Source organism: Sebastes fasciatus, chromosome 20 (genome assembly GCF_043250625.1).
Source record: "Sebastes fasciatus isolate fSebFas1 chromosome 20, fSebFas1.pri, whole genome shotgun sequence".
NCBI classification, from domain to species: Eukaryota; Metazoa; Chordata; class Actinopteri; order Perciformes; family Sebastidae; genus Sebastes; species Sebastes fasciatus.
In genome coordinates, this window is record NC_133814.1 from 8,481,298 (window position 1) to 8,499,899 (window position 18,602).

At 39.5% G+C, this 18,602-nt stretch overlaps 2 protein-coding genes across 15 annotated transcripts in view; both read right to left on the bottom strand.

The window, feature by feature from the left end:
* The window catches only part of llgl2 (LLGL scribble cell polarity complex component 2), a 38,297-nt gene extending 25,085 nt beyond the window's left edge, over positions 1-13,212 (bottom strand). For 11 of the 12 annotated variants that reach the window (XM_074621030.1, XM_074621023.1, XM_074621029.1 and 8 more), the window contains exon 1: positions 12,907-13,212. The gene's annotated coding sequence lies outside the window, so the exon portion shown is untranslated. The remainder of the gene's footprint in view (positions 1-12,906) is intronic. The other variant, XM_074621021.1, reaches the window with a different exon arrangement.
* galk1 (galactokinase 1) overlaps positions 1-18,602 on the bottom strand; it is a 108,047-nt gene that overhangs the window by 77,770 nt on the left and 11,675 nt on the right. Inside the window, exon 8 of one of the 3 annotated variants that reach the window (XM_074620604.1) lies at positions 14,367-16,743. The exons of the other annotated variants lie outside the window; for them this stretch is intronic. Coding sequence (XP_074476705.1) covers positions 16,669-16,743 — 75 coding nt within the window. The 3' untranslated portion in view covers positions 14,367-16,668. Of the gene's footprint in view, positions 1-14,366; positions 16,744-18,602 lie in introns of those variants that run through there. 3 annotated transcript variants of the gene reach the window in all.

Consider the following 18,602-nt stretch of genomic DNA (forward strand, 5'->3'; position numbering starts at 1 on the left):
CGAAGAAAAAGAGGTGATTCGGTTCCAGGAGAGCAGATGTGGACTACTATCCTCTGCAAAATCACCTAAAACACCACCCAGTGTAGAACACTGCAGTCAAGCCTTCTCTTTGAAAGACAATCAAACTAGCCCCCCAAAGTTGTTTTGCGGTATGTGTGTATATACTAGGCATTACGATAAGAACACATAAGAAGTGACAAAATAAAAGAGACCTTTCTGTGAACATGATCGGCAATTTCACATTCATTCAATCAGTCAGTCAACAATAAATAAATAAATAAATAAGCACAAAGTAGGGCTGTCAATCGATTAAAATATATTAATCACAATCAATTGCAAATTGATCGCACATTTTTTATAGTTATGTTATTCTTAGGGATGCTAATTTTGAAAAATGTTCTTAAGTTATAACCGACCCTCATTAACTGATTATTAACCGTAAACCGACAAGATTTGTGCCTCGCATGCAGCGGTGCGCCAGCTGCAGGAGCACAACAGACAGCTGAGTCCCCAGTTCACCGTCAGGAGAGCTACTGTAGCAGCCACAATGCTGCGCTCACTGTCTCCAGTTCACTGTCCGGGAGCGTTAACTTAGAAGCCACGATGTTGCGTGTAGTGTCGCGGACATGCAGCCACTCTCCCAGTAAAAGTCTCCACCGCACATTTAGTTTAGCTGGTTGTTCGCTGTGCGTCTGCCCGGCCTAACGATACTCTGTCTGTCCGGATTAACAATAGCGATTACCCTGACAAACAGTGTGTGTGTTTGTACTACATTAAAATCTGTAGCTCTGCTGGTAGCTTTGTGCTCACCGTAGTCCCACACATACGGTCTGTCAGCGCGGCGTAACTTCAGCAAGTTTCCGACAGACCGTGTGTGTGGCGGCGGTGAGTGTGGGTTTGTCGGTGGCGTAATAGCTGTGAATGTAGGTGTAGCAGACAGTGTGTGTACAGTCTATTTTGTCGGTGAATAAATGCTACGAGGCTACAACTCGCTCCGCTCAAGCGAGCTCAAGACCCGAGCCAACTTCCTGTATCTGTAACTCCGGCTAAGTCTCTCTTAAGCTGGACCAGCTTTTCTCCTTTAAGTGACGAGTTTTTCCTCAGCTTTTTAATTCATTATTAACACTGCTTTTAACCATTCTAACCGATAGCGTTAATCGGTTAAAATGCTTAATGTCGGTTCACGGTTAATTATTAATATCCCTAGTTATTCTAGAAGCAAATGTGAACATTTTGAGATGTATATTGTATATCGAAGAGAGATAATAAGATATTATTTATAAGCCATATCACCCAGCCCCTAAGCCTAGAATCTATGGAGCCTCAGGTAGCTGAAACACTGAAGATGACAGAAAGGAATTCTAGAGGCGGAGTCTGGCATCTCTTGTCATCAGAGAACGAACAAACGAACATGAGTGGGTGGGGTCCTGCTGCCCCCTCCCAAAACAAAAGATAAGGGCCAGAGGTCTGTCAGGGCACAACTAAGAAACCATTGTTTGGCCACCACACACACACACACACAGTCAGCCCTACTTAGCAACGGCTGATGAAAACACCTGTGACACACAAAGGCGGATTTCATAGAGGCCACTTCAGAGAAAGAAGGAAAGGAAAAGGGGAAGCAGGAAGACAAAGAAAGGAAAAAATTATCATCCTTGCATTCTGTCTTTAAGTAACGCATAGGAAGTCAACTAAAGCAGCGACGAGTCACAAGACTGAGCTCTGTAAAAGAGCACATTTATCAGCAGTAAACTGGTGGCTAAAGGCTGAACGCTGCTACTCCGTCACGTGAAGGAGAGGTTGAACCACAAGAGCAGCAGCAGAGGCCTGCTAAGCCTCGTCGTCTGCTGCATGCTCTGTGAGGCCTCATTGGCTCCTTCACTCGCTGACACTCAACTATGGAAAAGAAAGCACAATATTTCAGACGGTGGGACAGGAAAACTCATAACTGCAGCCAGACATATGATCCTGCAGTGTCACAAGTCTGTGACAAAAGGCCTGCGCCGTGAGTCACGGTTTTCCGTCTGAACCAGCTCATTTGCCTCGGTCCAAATGGAGACACAGTTCTGCAGTTATTGCCCTCGTATCAGCGGCGCTGCCCTGACTCACTGCTGGGCTGTGACACACATTTCCAACTCCAGCTTCCTCCTATAAAACACACATTATAAACACTACACAGAAGCACACAGCAGGCTGACTGGGGGAGGTTACTGGTCTCAACGGTTTTGAGGAAAGATGGATTTCTCAACAGGACAAATTGTTGTGAATATTTGTTGCATCACTCTTAACTGTAATGGTACTGAGCATTTTAACATAGTTATGATATTTCAACTTTTTTACACTGCATGCGAGGAGGGCTGCAATTATTTTCATTGCCAATTAATATGTTGATGATTTTCTCGATTAGTCGTTTGGTCTATAAAATGTCAGAAAATGGTGACAAATTCTTGAACATCGTCTTGTTTTGTCCACAACTTCATTCATTAATTTCACAACTTTACTCTCATAGAGGAATAAAGAAACCAGAAAATATTCATATTTAAGAAACTTAAGAGTACTCAAACCGATTAATCAATTATCAAAATAGTTCACGATTAATTTAATAGTTGATAACAAGGGCTGTAAGACAATATCGAAAATTGCGGTATTATGTTTTGTGATACTGTATCGATTTTTAATGAATAGTTTACATGCAAAGATTAACTCAGTCAATATTTTTTTTTCATTGGGAAAGAGATGCACCCTCTCAGTGTATGTGCCCTCTCAAAGTAGTGCTATGATGTTGAATGTTACAGTTACAGTGATAAATGTAAATGTAGATCCCACTGTTCTGATTGCATAAAAAAGGAAAAAAAATGTACTTTGATTTTATGCATATGGCGGTGTGTTCTTTATACCATGACAGCTTTCCTAAAATTAGGGGGGAAAAAAAGTCGTACTATATCACCTTGCTTACTGCATCGCAATATATTGAATTGTAACTCCAGTATCATATGTATCAGATCTCCAGATTCTTGGCAATACACAGCCCTATAGGGCTGTCAAAGTTAACACGATAACAACACATTAACCCAAATTTGTTTTAACGCCACTAATATCTTTAACGCATTAATGCAACTTGCGATAGAGTGAAGATACTGGTATCAAATGAAACTAGAAACCTCAATGAATCCATTGGTAGCTTGTCGCCAAGGAGGTTAAATAACACTCCAAACTTACACAAAATTTTGTCAAGGAAAACTCTCAGCCATTTTCAAAAGGGGTCCCTTGACCTCTGACCTCAAGATATGTGAATGAAAATGGGTTCAATGGGTACCCACGAGTCTCCCCTTTACAGACATGCCCACTTTATGATAATCACATGCAGTTTGGGGCAAGTTATAGTCAAGTCAACACACTGACACACTGAAAAAAGTTGCTGCCTGTTGGGCTGCAGTTTGCCATGTTATGATTTGAGCATAATTTTGTATGCTAAATGCAGTACCTTTGAGGGTTTCTGGACAATATTTGTCATTGTTTTTTGTGTTGTCAATTGATTTCCAATAATAAATATATACATACATTTGCATAAAGCAATCATATTTGTCAACTCCCTTGTTGATAAGAGAATTAAATACTTGACAAATCTCCCTTTAAGGTGTATTTTGAACAGATAAAAAAAAATTGCGATTAATTGTGATTAACTATGGACAATCATGCGATTAATCATGATTAAATATTTTAATCGATTTACGGCCCTAATAATTCAATATTTTAGTGCCAGACGCACACACAGATGTTGCGCCAATCAAATTGCGGTGTCGACGTCATCAGTCGGCACCAAAAAGTCAGGCCTACTAGAGAACACAGAGGCAGAAATCACTGCAGAAAAATAGATTTATAACATAAGGATACATCTTGATTTCTATACATAAATTAATTTCTGTTACTCCGATGACAATACTAGCTCTGAGTTAGCAAAAATATTCAGCCATAATTAAGACTGCGGAGACTGCGAGTACTGCAACAACTGAGCAGCCTATTACAACTCTCACTGGTAAAATGCACTTCAAAGTTTACAACTGGAGGTTGATCAACAGCTAACATGCTTGGTGTTGCCGCAGGTTACAAGCTTGTAGTCCTTGTAGACATTGTGTGCGTGTGACGGTCCCAGGAGAAGCAGCGGAGCAGAAAGAGGGAGCTCAAAAGCCGTAAGCTCTGCTCACAATTGCCGGGTGGGAGGTCTGCTTCACCAACACTACGGCTTCTACGGACTACGAGAGGAATCTGCTGATGGAAAACCAGAGTAGGAATATACAACCCTCGCATGTGCGCACACATGTAAACAGTGAAGCTAAACAACCAGTATGGAAAAGCTTTGAGTTCAGTCTCTTAAAGACAGTGCATGCTACAGTACATGTCAGCTGTGAGTTCCTCTCCGCAGCCTTTCAGACATCCTAATCCCACAGTTGTTTCTCTCCCACCAGATTAATTGTGGCCTTTCAAGTAACCTGACAGACATTAGAGCACAAATTACACATTCATTAAATACACTCGAGTGTTATTTCTACACCAGCTACTTATCAAGAGCCGAGGCTGGGAATGAACATCACAATTATGTGAACTGCAGTGATGATTAAGGCTGTCAGTTCAGACAGTTAGATTAACCTCCTCCTCCTCCTCCTCCTCGGCTCTCTCTCAAAGTCTTGTTCAGGCCTTCTGGCTGTAGCCAAGAAGAACCAACTGAATATTCAGCAAACTGAGCTAACACATGTACTTTTAAATGATTATGCACCATACAACAGTTTGCAAGGAATAGGTGTCTTTGTTTATTCTCTATGAGACGCATCGATGACTTCTATCAGAGGGCAGGTCACAAAGCAGTAGTGGCCAAAAGTGGTGCTTCTGGAGTAGAAAGTAGACCTGTGTTTGGCTCAAGGGCACATGGACAGTGATGGACACACTTGTTGTGTGACCTTGCTTGCTAGGCTTGGGCGGTATCAAGATATTATGGTATAATATTATGGTATATATATATATATATAGATCAAAATTTCAGTTTAACAGTGTCGGCATACAGTTTGACACAGATCTTTGTCAATTGACCTTGATTAACCTGGCGAACCAGGCTAAACCACATAGCTTGCTACAGCTGCCTCCATTGAATGAACAGCCAATAGGAAAGCTCTCTCTCTCTCTCTGGAATGACCTGTGATTGGTCAAAGTCTCCCGTCACAGGCTAGATTTTTTTTAAAGCCTGAAAACAGAGCCATGAGGAGTTGCAAAAGTGTAGTTATCTCTCAGAACACTTGAATTACAATATGCTGAGAGATTGTAGAATTTTGCGTGTGTCCAGTTGGCACATATATACCACATTTGTTTAGCAAGTTGACTAAGTAACAAAAAAAAGAAAGAAAGAAAAGAGGACACTGCCCCATTAACATAGCATTTTACAAGATATTAAACTTTACAAGTCCAATACAATCATGAACTGTGCTTTGTTTTCATAAAAAGTTCTCTTTATGTTCCACCTAATCTTATCTTGGAATAAAAACAACTTCCCTAAATTATGAGTCATTCATGGGTATTAATACTCTTATTATTAATGTGTGGAATTTTTCAAGTTTGCCATATTGTCAGGGGGGAAACAGTCAGTTTGACACACACACACACAGACTTCATTCACATTGACACGACTGTAGACAAGGTTGTTATTGTGACAGGGAAGTAGCTTGTTAGTTTCAGGTTAATCAGAAGAACAATGGCAGGGCAGAAGAGAGTGACACAGTTTCCAGCAGAGCACTTCCAGCAGAGTGACGTGTCTAGTACTACTGTCAGATATGGAATTTACCTTGGCAGTGGGTAAGCAATGGACTCGTGTTGAGAAACAAGTTAACAGTGAGTGAGTGAACGCTGCGTCTTTCGTCACATTGTTTGATCAGTGAGCTCATCTCTCAGCAGGATAAGCTAACAGTATTTACCTTTGATAGCGAATTAAACTGCCCTATTGACTCTTCTCACAGAGTCAAAATGTGTTGTCTCGGCTATCCAATGCACCGTCCCTAATGTCCTTCACTTAGAAATGCGTTATCTTTCATCCGAAAGTTCTGTGATGTCATCAAATTCCCAGCATATCAACCGAACCATTTAGCTGGAAGTCAGTGGAGGGAGAAAAAAAAGTGCATAAACATGCCTGGACAGGACAGTAAGAGCCTGAAGAGACCAGCAGAGCTGCTGCATGGGCTGCATCTGTCAACCACATAGCTAGCATAGTACTTCAGAGGAACAATGAATGGCCAGGAGGAAATGCCTGGCATCCACAACATTCTTCTTACGGACGCCAAGCAGCATCTAGGCTGCAGCTTGCTGCAAGACGGGAAGTAAAAAGGTGCAGAGATAATCAGCCCCTCCCCGAGTGGAATCTGATCAAGTCATGAACTTCATATATAGATTCATATTTATTAGGGGTGGGAAAAAAAATCGATTCACCTATGTGTGTCGCGTTTTTTTTTTTTACGATTTTGAAATTGATTTTTTAAAGCTAGAATCAATATATTTGCTTCATTTGAGTCTATGTGGAGGAAAAGCAGAATTAGACATCATGGCTAAAGCTGCGTGCTAACTCTTTCATGGACAGGAAATGTCATCGTATTGCGGTAAAATCACAGCGTGCAGCGTCCAAAGTTGGGCTTTGCTCGACATAGCGAAAAAGCCGTCGTGACGTGGCGCAAACCTTTGGAAATAACGGGTTTCGGAGCGCGGTGGTGTCGTTGTCACATTGTATCTGAAATGGCCTTCAGTGAGTGAGAGATGGAGGGAGAAGTGGAGAGAACTGAGAGAAAGAAATACTAAAGCAGGGGCAAAAAATGAATAAAAACCTGATGAATATTAGTTTATGTCAGATATTTACATTTATTGCCGTACAAGTTTACGCCAGAGCGGCAAATTATTCAGTATTCTTTCCTGAGAATTAAAGGTAAAATCAAAAGTTTAACATAAAAACGCTGTTGCAGTGTGCAGAGTAGATTGTTATTTTATTATTTTCAGTCTTTTAAAATCACCAGAATGCAGGAAAAAAAGGCTCTGAAGCTAATTTTTTCCGAGGGAGAACCCCTAGCCCCCACGCTTTGGTTTTGAAATCCTCCCTTTTTTTTAAGGTCTCAAGGTTGCCAAGTATGCACACAGGTGGAGCAGAAACCTGTTTGACAGCTCCTGTTAGCCTCTACAGCCTGAGAGAAATGGCCTGCACACATGGTCTGATCACAACTTTCTCTCACACACAAGCACACAGTTGATAAGGCACCAAATAAAACTCTACGTGTATGGCCTTGGCACCCCTCTGTGATCTGGAGCTGGACATCACTGAGCTATTCTTGGATGTGGTGATGGAAATGAGTCCTCTCAAGTCGGCATTGGGTGGTGTGATTTGTGTCAGCTCAGTGCAGGTGGGGTGGGGGTATGAAACAGAAACCATCAGGTGTGTTGGCTGATGACCAAGCACGGGTGAATGTGTGTGAAATAGAAAGTGCTTTCCTGCGTAACTAGACTGAAGAATGCAGCTAACAAGACGGAGCAGGAGGAGTCTGTCATTACAGAAATGCTTCCTCTTCCACTGTCCCTAACAAAACACACATGAGATCTTGTCAGTTTTGGGCGTGGCTGGAAGGATATCATATCTCCCACCAACTCACTCCCTCTTTCCTGTAATCAGAGCCAGGAGACACAGAGAAGAGGGGCGGGGGGGATCATCAGGACGTTTACACTAGTCAAACTCACAATCAGTGGGGAAGTTAGGCTAACTGCAAAAATATAACTCGGGCTGTCAATCGATGTCCATTGCCCATAGTTAATCACGATTGATCGCAAATTATTTATCTGTTCAAAATGTACCTTAAAGAGAGATTTGTCAAGTATTTAATACTCTTATCAACATGGTAGTGCGCAAATATGCTGCTTTCTGCAAATGTACGTATATATTTATTATTGGAAATCAATAAACAACACAAAACTATGACAAATATTGTCCAGAAACCCTCACAGGTACTGCATTTAGCATAACAAATATGATCAAATCATAACATGGCAAACTGCAGCCCAACAGGCAACAACAGCTGTCAGTGTGTCAGTGTGCTGACTTGACTATGACTTGCCCCAAACTGCATGTGATTATCATAAAGTGGGCATGTCTGTAAAGGGTAGACTCGTGGGTACCCATAGAACCCATTTTCATTCACATATCTTGAGGTCAGAGGTCAAGGGACCCCTTTGAAAATAGCCACGCCAGTTTTTCCTCACCAAAATTTAGCGTAAGTTTGGAGCATTTGTCAGCCCCCTTTGCGACAAGCTTGTATGACATGGTTGGTACCAATAGTTTCATATGATGCCAGTATCTTTACTCTAGCTTTATAACTGAGCCTGCTACAACGTCCGAAGGATCGATTAGTAGCAACGCCAGATGGCGGTCCTTCAAATTTTTAAGAGGTTAATTAAAAATTGCAAGTTGCATTAATGTGTCAAAGAAATTAGTGGCATTAAACAAACTTTGACAGGCCTGGCAAAAATATAACCTATTTGTGTTTACTGCATCACAGTGAACTGTGATTGGAACAGCAGAAATAACACGATTCACATCAACGAGTTGTGGTAAACATCAGGTCTGACAACGAAGAATACAGGACAACTTCTGCAGAAGGATAGGACTGATGATGAGGGGAAAGTCAGAGCACTGATGTTATGGATCAGGTAGCGGCTCAATTAACTGGTGACTGAATGTGTGTCGGTGTTTGCTTGAACACAAGTGTTGAAAACATGAGGTAATATTGAGCAGTTATTGTGAATATTGTTGTCTTTTCTCATTAAGATGTCAAAATATACCCATAACTTGAGTGTGTCACCAAAAAGACATTCAGCCACATTACTAGGGAACTGGGGATGCTAATTTAAAAAAAGAAAATTAACCAACAACCAGCGTTGCCGGCGGCTTCCTGCCATACACATACAGTCTGTCAGCGCGGTGTAATTTTAGCGAGTTTCTGCCAGACCGTGTGTGTGTGTGTGTGTGTGTGTATATGTGTGCGTAGGTGTAGCAGACAGTGTGTGTACAGTTTATTTCTCTATGAATAAATGCTACAACTCCTCTTTGTCGTCAAAGACGAGTCAAATATCGTCACAATATTGATGGGTATTTGGTCAAAAATATTGTTATATTTGATTTTCTCCATATCGCCCAGCCCTGCTTACAAATACAGACCTGTAGAAAGGCTGCATTTAGCACTTAATTTCATTATTTATTAATCTGTGATTATTTTCTCCATTCATTATTTAGTCGTTTGGTTTAGAATTTGTACTAAAATTGTGAAAATGCCCATTGTTATTTCCCTCAGCTCAAGGTGATTTATTCAAAGCACTGCATGTTTTATTCTGCCACCTGTTCAAAACCCAAACATAATCTAGTTTACATGCAGTATATGACACAGAAAATCATCAAATCCTCACATTTAAGAAGCTGGAACCATCAGATTTTTGGCAATATCCACCAATTGTTGCAGCTCATATTTAATATATAGAAAATAATTGTGATTTAAATCACAATCAGATATTTTCCTCAAATTATTCAGCCCTTCTTCTGGGTTTTTAACATGTGCATAGAGAAAAAAAAACATTGCCAAAGAGAAATGTACTGGGTATGCACATACACATCAGGCTCTCTGCAGCCTGGGGGTTTTAATGTGGACTTTGATTTGAGAATCATGCTACATGAGGAGATGATTTATCCTCTGATTTGGGGACCTTTTTGAAAATAACAATTCATCCACTATGACCAAGCCATTTTATACACTCATACACACATTCTGACGATGTCCTGGCATATATCTGCTGTAAAGCCCGATGAGGAAGAGGATGTTCTACAGCATCTCTACTTCCTATGCCATCTCATTAGCAAACCACAGAAACAAAAAGCTTCTTTTCCTGCCAGATAATGTGTTGCACATTGGGAGAGGTAAAAACAGGAATCAAGTTAACAGTTACCAGCGCTAAACACAGCGTGACAGTCTGAGCCAAGTGCTTTGTTTGAAGTTTACAAGCAAAGTACGCCTCTTGGTCATCTCAACCGTGTACGGTTAGACAAATTAACTTTCCTGGTCAAAGTTTAAAAAAGGGGGCCTTTGAATGCAACACTGACAGTCTTGCCTGTATTGTTTGTACAACTAAGATAGCTGAAAAAATGATGATGATGAGGTCTATGCCACTGATGATGACAACTGTATTATGATGGTAGATATCTTGATCATGTATCCAACATGTCTGGTCACCCTACACTTTACTCTCCCTGTGTATTTGTATTTATATGGTCAAACTCTGCCGCTATTTATTCTATCGGACTTGAATTTTTCAAATTTTTTAGTAGGGCTGTTAATCGATTTAAATAATTAATTAACAGTTTTAAGGTGCCATTCGAACCGCATTCCTTAATGAAATTTTCACCTTGATATTACTGACGTTTTTACCTTGAATGTAGGCTACATACATTTCACCTGCTTTAATTGTGACATGATGTTTACAGCTGCAAATGGCAAATTATTATATCAATAATCTCTTACATTCTTATTCGTTGTATTTCATGTTGTCATATAGATAGACAGGAGTGGGTTGTGTGTAGGATAATATGTATCAGACAGGAGTGGGTTGTGTGTAGGATAATATGTATCAGACAGGAGTGGGTTGTGTGTAGGATAATATGTATCACTCAATCATATACATATTTATATCATTTTTTATCTGTACAAAATGTACATTAAAAGGGAGTTTGTTAAGTATTTAATACTCTTATCAACATGGGAGTGGGTAAATATGCTGCTTAATGCAAATGTATGTATATATGCATTAATGGAAATCAATAAACCAGAAACCCTCACAGGTACTGCATTTAGCATAACAAATATGCTCAAATCATAACATGGCAAACTCGAGCCCAACAGGCAACAACAGCTGTCAGTGCGTCAGTGTGCTGACTTGACTATGACTTGCCCCAAACTGTGTGTGATTATCATAAAGTGGGCATGTCTGTAAAGGGGAGACTCGTGGGTACCTATAGAACCCATTTTCATTCACATATCTTGAGGTCTGAGGTCAAGGGACCCCTTGAAAGCTCTGATTAGCCTTCTTCCTTCCTGACAAGCTTGTATGACATTGGTACCAATGGATTCCTTAGGTTTTTCTAATTTCATATGATGCCAGTATCTCTCCTCCCCCTTACTGTACTGTATGTCTATGATCATTCATGTATTATAATAAGGCCTTGCTGTGGAACCGATTGCCCTCCGGGGACAAAAATAAAGTTGAAAATCCTGCTTTTTGCTCCTCTACACAACATTTGATTTGGGAGCGGCCATTGTTTTGCCTCCATAATAGTTACAGGTGGACTTTGCCGTGCAGGTGTAATAGCACCAAGTTTACTGAGAACAAAAGGCTTTTTGTTTAGCTAGTCTTGTGCTGATGCAGGTGGAGTTGGAAGGACACGGCCGGTGTCCTTGCTTGCTTGTGCTCTACAGTGTCAAAGTTAATCATACTAAGATCTACAGAGGCGGAGGACTAAGTTATATTTACAGAGTTTATTCGATGACATGCAGCTGACACAGGATGACTCACATGTCACATGTTCAGTACTACAACTGAGCTCTATGAGAGTTTGGTAGAATAGATACAATGCTGAGTGTAATGTAATGTAGTATTTTTATTCCACATGTTGTTATTTTGTTGTGGTTTTTCCTGAAACTAGCCAAACCGGTGAAACACACACACACACATACACACCCCGCCTCCACCAAACACTCCAATTACTCATGCTTGAAACCAGACCGTTGACTCAAAGGGCACCTTACTAACATACCTAGTGGGGACACACCTTGCTGGAGAAGTTCTACGTTTCCGCAATTATGCAACACTACCTGCTGCTGCTACTATACTCACCTGGCTGCACACTGAGGCTCTGGACTCAAGTCTAGTTAAATGAATGGCTTCAAGTTGCCCTCATTGTGCCCAGGTGTGTGCTAACGCCTACTGAAGTTAGTTTTGAATTGACGCATTGTTTACTGTGTTTTTTTTTTACAGTTGACAACAAGCTGGCCAGCTGTTTTAGCAAAGCAGAATATGAGTTTGGGATAAAAACTCGTTCTCACCAAACTCTGTACAAAAAAAAACTAAATTTAATGTCGGCGGCGTTATAGACACTCTTTTTGTATTTATTTTACATGACTGAGTTTTTGTGTTAAATATGGTACATTCGGCATGAAAGATATTCATCAAGCAAACTATTAAAGCACAATAAAACATAAATGTATAGTGCAACGTTATGTGAGATCAGAAGATTAATTTAAAGCAAAGCAGAATGAGTTTGGATAACAACTCGTCCTCACCAAACTCTGTACAAAAAAACGTAAATTTAACGTCGGCGGCATTGTAGACAGACTATCTTTTTTTTATTTAACATGACTGAGTTTTTGTGTTAAATATGGTATATTCGGCATGGAAGAAATTCACCAAGCAAACTATTAAAACACAAATGCATAGTGTAACGTTATGTGAGATATAGAAGGTTAACTTAGAGCAAATTCCTGGAAAGTTTAACATGCACTGTTAGGTAAACAACTGTTAGTTATCATAGGGAATAGAAGAATGTATGTATTAAACTCTTGAGTCTACTAAATGTGCAACATTAGCTAATATATGTCTGATTTCTGGGAGGAATATCAGGAGTAAAGATTAGCCAGCTAGCCAAGTGGAAGAAGGATGTCTGGCTGAACTAGTTAGTTAGCTTGAGTTGGAGCCAAGTGTTGAACAGATAATATGAGTTGCTGTGGATGAGCACGGGTTGTTTAATTGTTAGCCTCGCAAAGCAAAACACCTGTGGGGCACTAAGCAACCCACCTGATTCAAACAGCCGTCTCTCAGCCGATGATGTCCTCAGTTCTCAGCCGCTGGATGGGAGTCCTCCCCCGGCCAGTGTCGGGGTGATTTAGTTGGCTAGAGCTCCTCTCCTCGGATAAAGTCGGGGAGGAAATGTGACCCGAGTACTCCCAGAATCCGTAAGCGTGTTTTGCCGAGGAAATATCACGACTGAGCCCCGGTTAAAAACTAAAAACTGTGGCTAGGTGCTGTTTCTTTTTCCACTGTGGTTGTTGGTTGGTAGCCTCCTCGGTGTTTCCTGCTAAGCTAAACTTCACTGTTGCTATAACTCCTCCCTGGTGATGCGTTCAAGAGCACCTCGTTAAAACTGCTACCAACACAGATCAAGTCCCGCCCACACTTCCGCGTTAGCAGGCATCTTTTCATCATTCTCTATGAAAACATATTATTCTTTGTAAAATGGGTATTTATTTCTGTATGGCTTGTATAAATGTAAACATGACCAGTTTTAACAAGGATAAAAAAAACAATTATTTAATTCCACAAACTACAGCTCCCATGTTATTTATTTGTTTATCTGTTTATTTATTTGTATTTATTAATTTATTTATTAAATTTAATAATTTAATAAATAATAATAATAATTCAATTTAATTTATTAAATTAATTTATTAAATTTTTGTTTTCTTTAATTATTATTAAATTGATTTTCTCTCCATTTTGTTTTATCCATATTTCATTTTATTTTATTATATGGTTATGAGGAAAAGGAAGAAAAACAAAAAAAAAAGAAAAACAAAATATAAAGGAATAATATATGTATGTATGTATATATATATATATATATATATATATATATATATATAAGGAAAAACCGACACATCACTAGGTATCAGTCATCTTTTATCACTCTTTTATGTAAAAATGGTTATTTACTTCTGTATGGCTTGTAAAATGTAAACATGACGCCGTTTTAACAAGGATAAAGAAAAACAATTATTTTGATAACAATTCCACAACTACAGCGCCCATGAGGCTTTGAGCGTGTCTGTTGGGAAATGTGGTTGTTGGATGCTAACAAGGTGTTTATATTATACACACACATACATACATACAGAATATGGACAGAACATTTTTGTAGACTTTAAGTTTGTTAGCAAATTCTTACCATTTTCTCAAAATTGTTAAATGCCAACTAAAATGCAGGAGAAGAGTTATCACTTTGTTGGGTTGTCAAACCATCACCTCTGTTTACCTCTTGACAGCATTTTAAAACAGCAACCTAGCAGTGTCAACAATAACAAGCAACATTTGCATAGTGATTAATGCTACTTAACCAATAGATCATATAAAATACCTAAAATAAAAATATTTTAAAATATATAAGTAAAGCGCTGAAACGTGAGAACAGTCTCAAGTGGACACAACAATAAAATTTAAAAATGTAAAAAAAAAGAGGGATTCAATTCAGGTATGTTAAATTAGCCTTTAACCTTTTATTTTGTTGTGTAGGATCGCATGCCCTATGTGTCCACATGAGTAAAGGACAAAGCAAGAGAGTGAAAATATTGCGCCAATTGATGAAAAAAATGATTCAAATAATCATGCAACTACAGTGGTTAAGTTCAAGTTCCAACATTATTTTATTAAAGTTACAATTATCCTATAAATGTTACTTTAACAGCTGTAAGAAATTAGCCTAACATGCTTAATCGTCTATACAGGCCCACTGGCGTTCGTGATTTATTTTCATGAATAAAAACATTTCAAAAACACCCCCCCTCTGATTTTTTTCACAAATCACATCCTGTTCACAAGAGAACATACCACTCTGGGTAAATGTTGGACTGTTAGGCAATGAGTGGAAACAAACTGTAAACTGAAGAATGCTATTAGAAAAAAAATCCCATTGATAAAGGCAATAATTTGATCTGACCTGTCCTTTCGGTCAAAAGGAAGGTTTACGGAAACATACAGAAATTCGACAGCTTCTGCAGCGCTTCCTTACAGCAGAAAATTTAAATAAGACAGGAAGCTTTATTTATTCATTTTTAATCAAGATACCAAAAGAAAAGTATGATTTGAGATTCAGATAACCAGAATAAATTAGAAATAAGACTTCCAGTATAGCCTTTTAAAAGAAAACAGTAAGACAGTTACTTTATTTATCTAAAAACAACAGCTTCATTAAAATAAACTTCAGCAAACCATTTAAATCCCCTTCATACCCATAGCTCATCTCACAGGTGTTTTCAATTTATCTGCCTGATTAGACCTCTTCTTATACATGAGACCGGCACATACGGGTACTTTGCAAAAAGTCATATGCATTCATCTCTTGTTATACAGACGTTTTAGTTGGAGACGACAGTCTGATGCTGCTATAACGTTAATGTATGACTGTATTACTGCAGCATCCTCCCACTCAAGCTAATGTTAGCTAGCCATGCTAGTCACTGGCACCAGCATCATTTAGCCATTTAGCACCCTAACGGGGAATATTCAAGTTTCATATGTGCCTTAAATCTCAGTATTACTATTACCGGTTTGTATAAAGGTCCCACATCGTGCTCAATTTTAGGATCATACTTTTATGTGTTTCTACTAGAACATGTTTACATGCTGTAATGTTAAAAAAAAACTTTATTTTCCTCATATGGTCTGTCTGAATATGCCTGTATTTACCTTCCGTCTGAAACAGTCCGTTTTAGCGCATTTCGACGGAATTGCGCCGAAATTGCAACAGAATTGCGTTGCTAGGCAACAGCTTGGGTCCATGTGTACGTCCTGTCAGCTGATGACATTCACATACACTGCAACCAGGAATAAACTGGGACACATTTAGAATTTTTACGTTTAAATCTGTGTAAAGGGTCTAAATATTGTGTATTTGTGACATCACAAATGGAGAGAAATCCTGACAGCTTGTTTCAAATGCAGAGTTTCTGAATACGGGCTGTGTGTATTTCCCTGTGGATTGAGCGTTTCGATACTTTCACAGTATTTATATAGGACTTAAGCCTGCTTTATAATAAATAAACATGAAAATCTCACTTTTTTATAATGTGGGACCTTTAAAGTAGAAATTTGATTTGGAGACATGTTTCAACCCCCAAAAGGGGGCGTGGTCATGAGCGCCTATACTCTGGATTACGTATTGCCGGTCTGATGTATGGGTGAGTACAGCCTGTGTTGACTGACATCTAGCTGACCCTCTATGGGTGGGGCAACTAACGCCTTCAGTATAAGATGCATTATCAGCTTTATTAGTATATTAAATTTACAGACATCACATAATTCTCATCATAGCTCTGCCCAACACCAAGCAGACATCTAATTAGCCAGAATAATTAAAACACTTGTGTTTTTTGTGTGTTGGGCCTTTAAAGCATTAATGTTACTTCATTTTTGGCCACTACTGGGCAGAAGAACTCTAGCTGTTACAGTACTGATATTTTATTGCCTTACAAAGTTATTATAGCTAATGTGTTCACAGACCATTTTCTTCCTTCCAGAGCAACTTCATCATCACAGGTCATACTTATACAAACAGTTGATACAAGTTATCTAGCTGATAAATCAGTGCATAAAATCTCATAATAGAAAACGGTTTACTGTGAAGGCACTTTTCCTACATTAACGGGATGCTGTTCAGCCAGCTCCAGATATGCATAACAGTATATCATTTTAATCTTAATAGCGAAAATTGAAAGAAAAATCAAATAGAAAAGGCCTATAAAGAGGATTGAATGTGTTTCTACAGCAGAGATGTGTTGACAAAGGTCAGGGCAGACTGAGAGCCCGAGCTCCCTCTGAAGGAGTTGTCACATAGAAAGTCGGGGTTCCACTGTATCGCTCCTGTTGAGGAAAAAAATATACAAACACACACACAATGAGTACATAAAACCATGGTAACCAATAACATATCTGAAACTATAGCCACTAAATCTGAGAGTTATGGGAGCACACTGATGAGTGCAGAATGTGAGTAACCATTATATAACCAGTCAGTATACATCCAGAAGGCTCAAAGCCATTCATGCTCCTCACGTCTCCTCACAGGACGAGGAAGGAAGGTCAAAGAGGGAGCAAGACGAAACAACCACTGGGTTTGTTTTCGCTACTAGACACCTTTCCTCTTCAGCCGAGACGCATCTTTTCCTTCTTCAGACTATAATTAAAGTTCATAACTCATCGGACTCCCCCTGTAAGTCATTTAAAGGGCAAACAGATATAACCCGCCCACAAGGAAATGCAGTCAGTTTAATTCATCATGAAATACTGTGACTAAGCTAATTCTAATGTGTAGAATAGGTGCAGATTATTTTTTTAGTATTTGACAAATGAGAAAAAAAAAACTAGAAAAACACATTAATCATTAGCCAAGTCTAACCAAAATTCAAGTTTCAGGTGTGTGAAGTGGGGGGAGGAGGGCAATGGCCCCTTTGCCCCCCCCCGCCCACCTTCGACTCAACCTTCATTTTAAACTCAATTACACATCTGTAATGTTTCATGACTGCATCTTGTACAGTTACGATGCTATCGTGGTGACAAAGTCTGTCCACAGACAGAAAAAAAAAAACACCTGGCAAAGTACTCAAAAACCTCCACTGTGGTACTTCCACACGCTGTCGCGCCTGGTTACAAGAGACAAATTGTAACTTTGACACATGTTCTGTGTTTTAGATCTAAGGCTGGATTTGTAGTTGTTAAAGAGGTTACGGCCTAGCTACTGAGCCTATGCATGTGGCCACTACGCCTACTACTACACCACCTCAAAAATTTAACTACATGTCTGGGCTGCGGCGGCTTTGGAGATTACCACGTGTGGACTCCAAGAACTGTGATTGGTCAGCTTTGGCTGCTTGTGTTTTTTGTCTTGTCTCAATAATAAGACATGGTCTTTGCCTTGTAAATATACATTGAGTTTAAAGGGAAAGTTACACATTTTGGAAAGCACGCTTATTTGCTTTCTTGCTGATAGTTAGGTGACACTCATGTCTGTGTGCATTACTGGAGCTAGAGTCGGGAGCTAATTATCTAAACTCAGCATAAAGACTGGAGACAGCTAGCTCAGCAACCTCATGGCGACGACGGGAGTCCAGAAAGTGTCCACAGAAAAAATAGTTCCAGCATGTGACGTCACATCTGCTTCCAAATGTTTTGTGAGGTAGGAAATGCACACAACACATCTGTTAGGCCTCAAGGAAACACACAATGCATTTAGGTGAGAAACATAACCTTTTTTTTTTACAGGAAAAGTCCACAGGGCAGAGTCACGAGTGTGGTATCGATCCTCTCATCTTAACGTAATAAATCTTAATGTAACAAATGAGGAAACTCATGAAAGATTTTATTGGTGGTATAAGTTCTGACAATGTGACGGTACTTGTTTTTCTACAGTACGTCACGTACCGTAGGTATCAGGGATCAGGGATCAGGGCTCAAGACTAACGTCGTCCCTTCATCTCGGTAACGACAGTAAACTTCCCTGATGATGCTACATTGTAAACAACAAATCTGCGTTGAAATCTGCAGGAGGAGGGCTAGCTAATGTACGGAGGTTGCATTGAGTTACATTATGATGCGTTCAAGCTCTATTCCATAAAATCGGGCGAAGGTCATTTCTATCGTTATCATGATGTGTTCAAATGCAATCTTGTAAAATGTAATTTTTGGCAAGAAAATTTAAGGCGGGTCATCAGGGATTAATGATG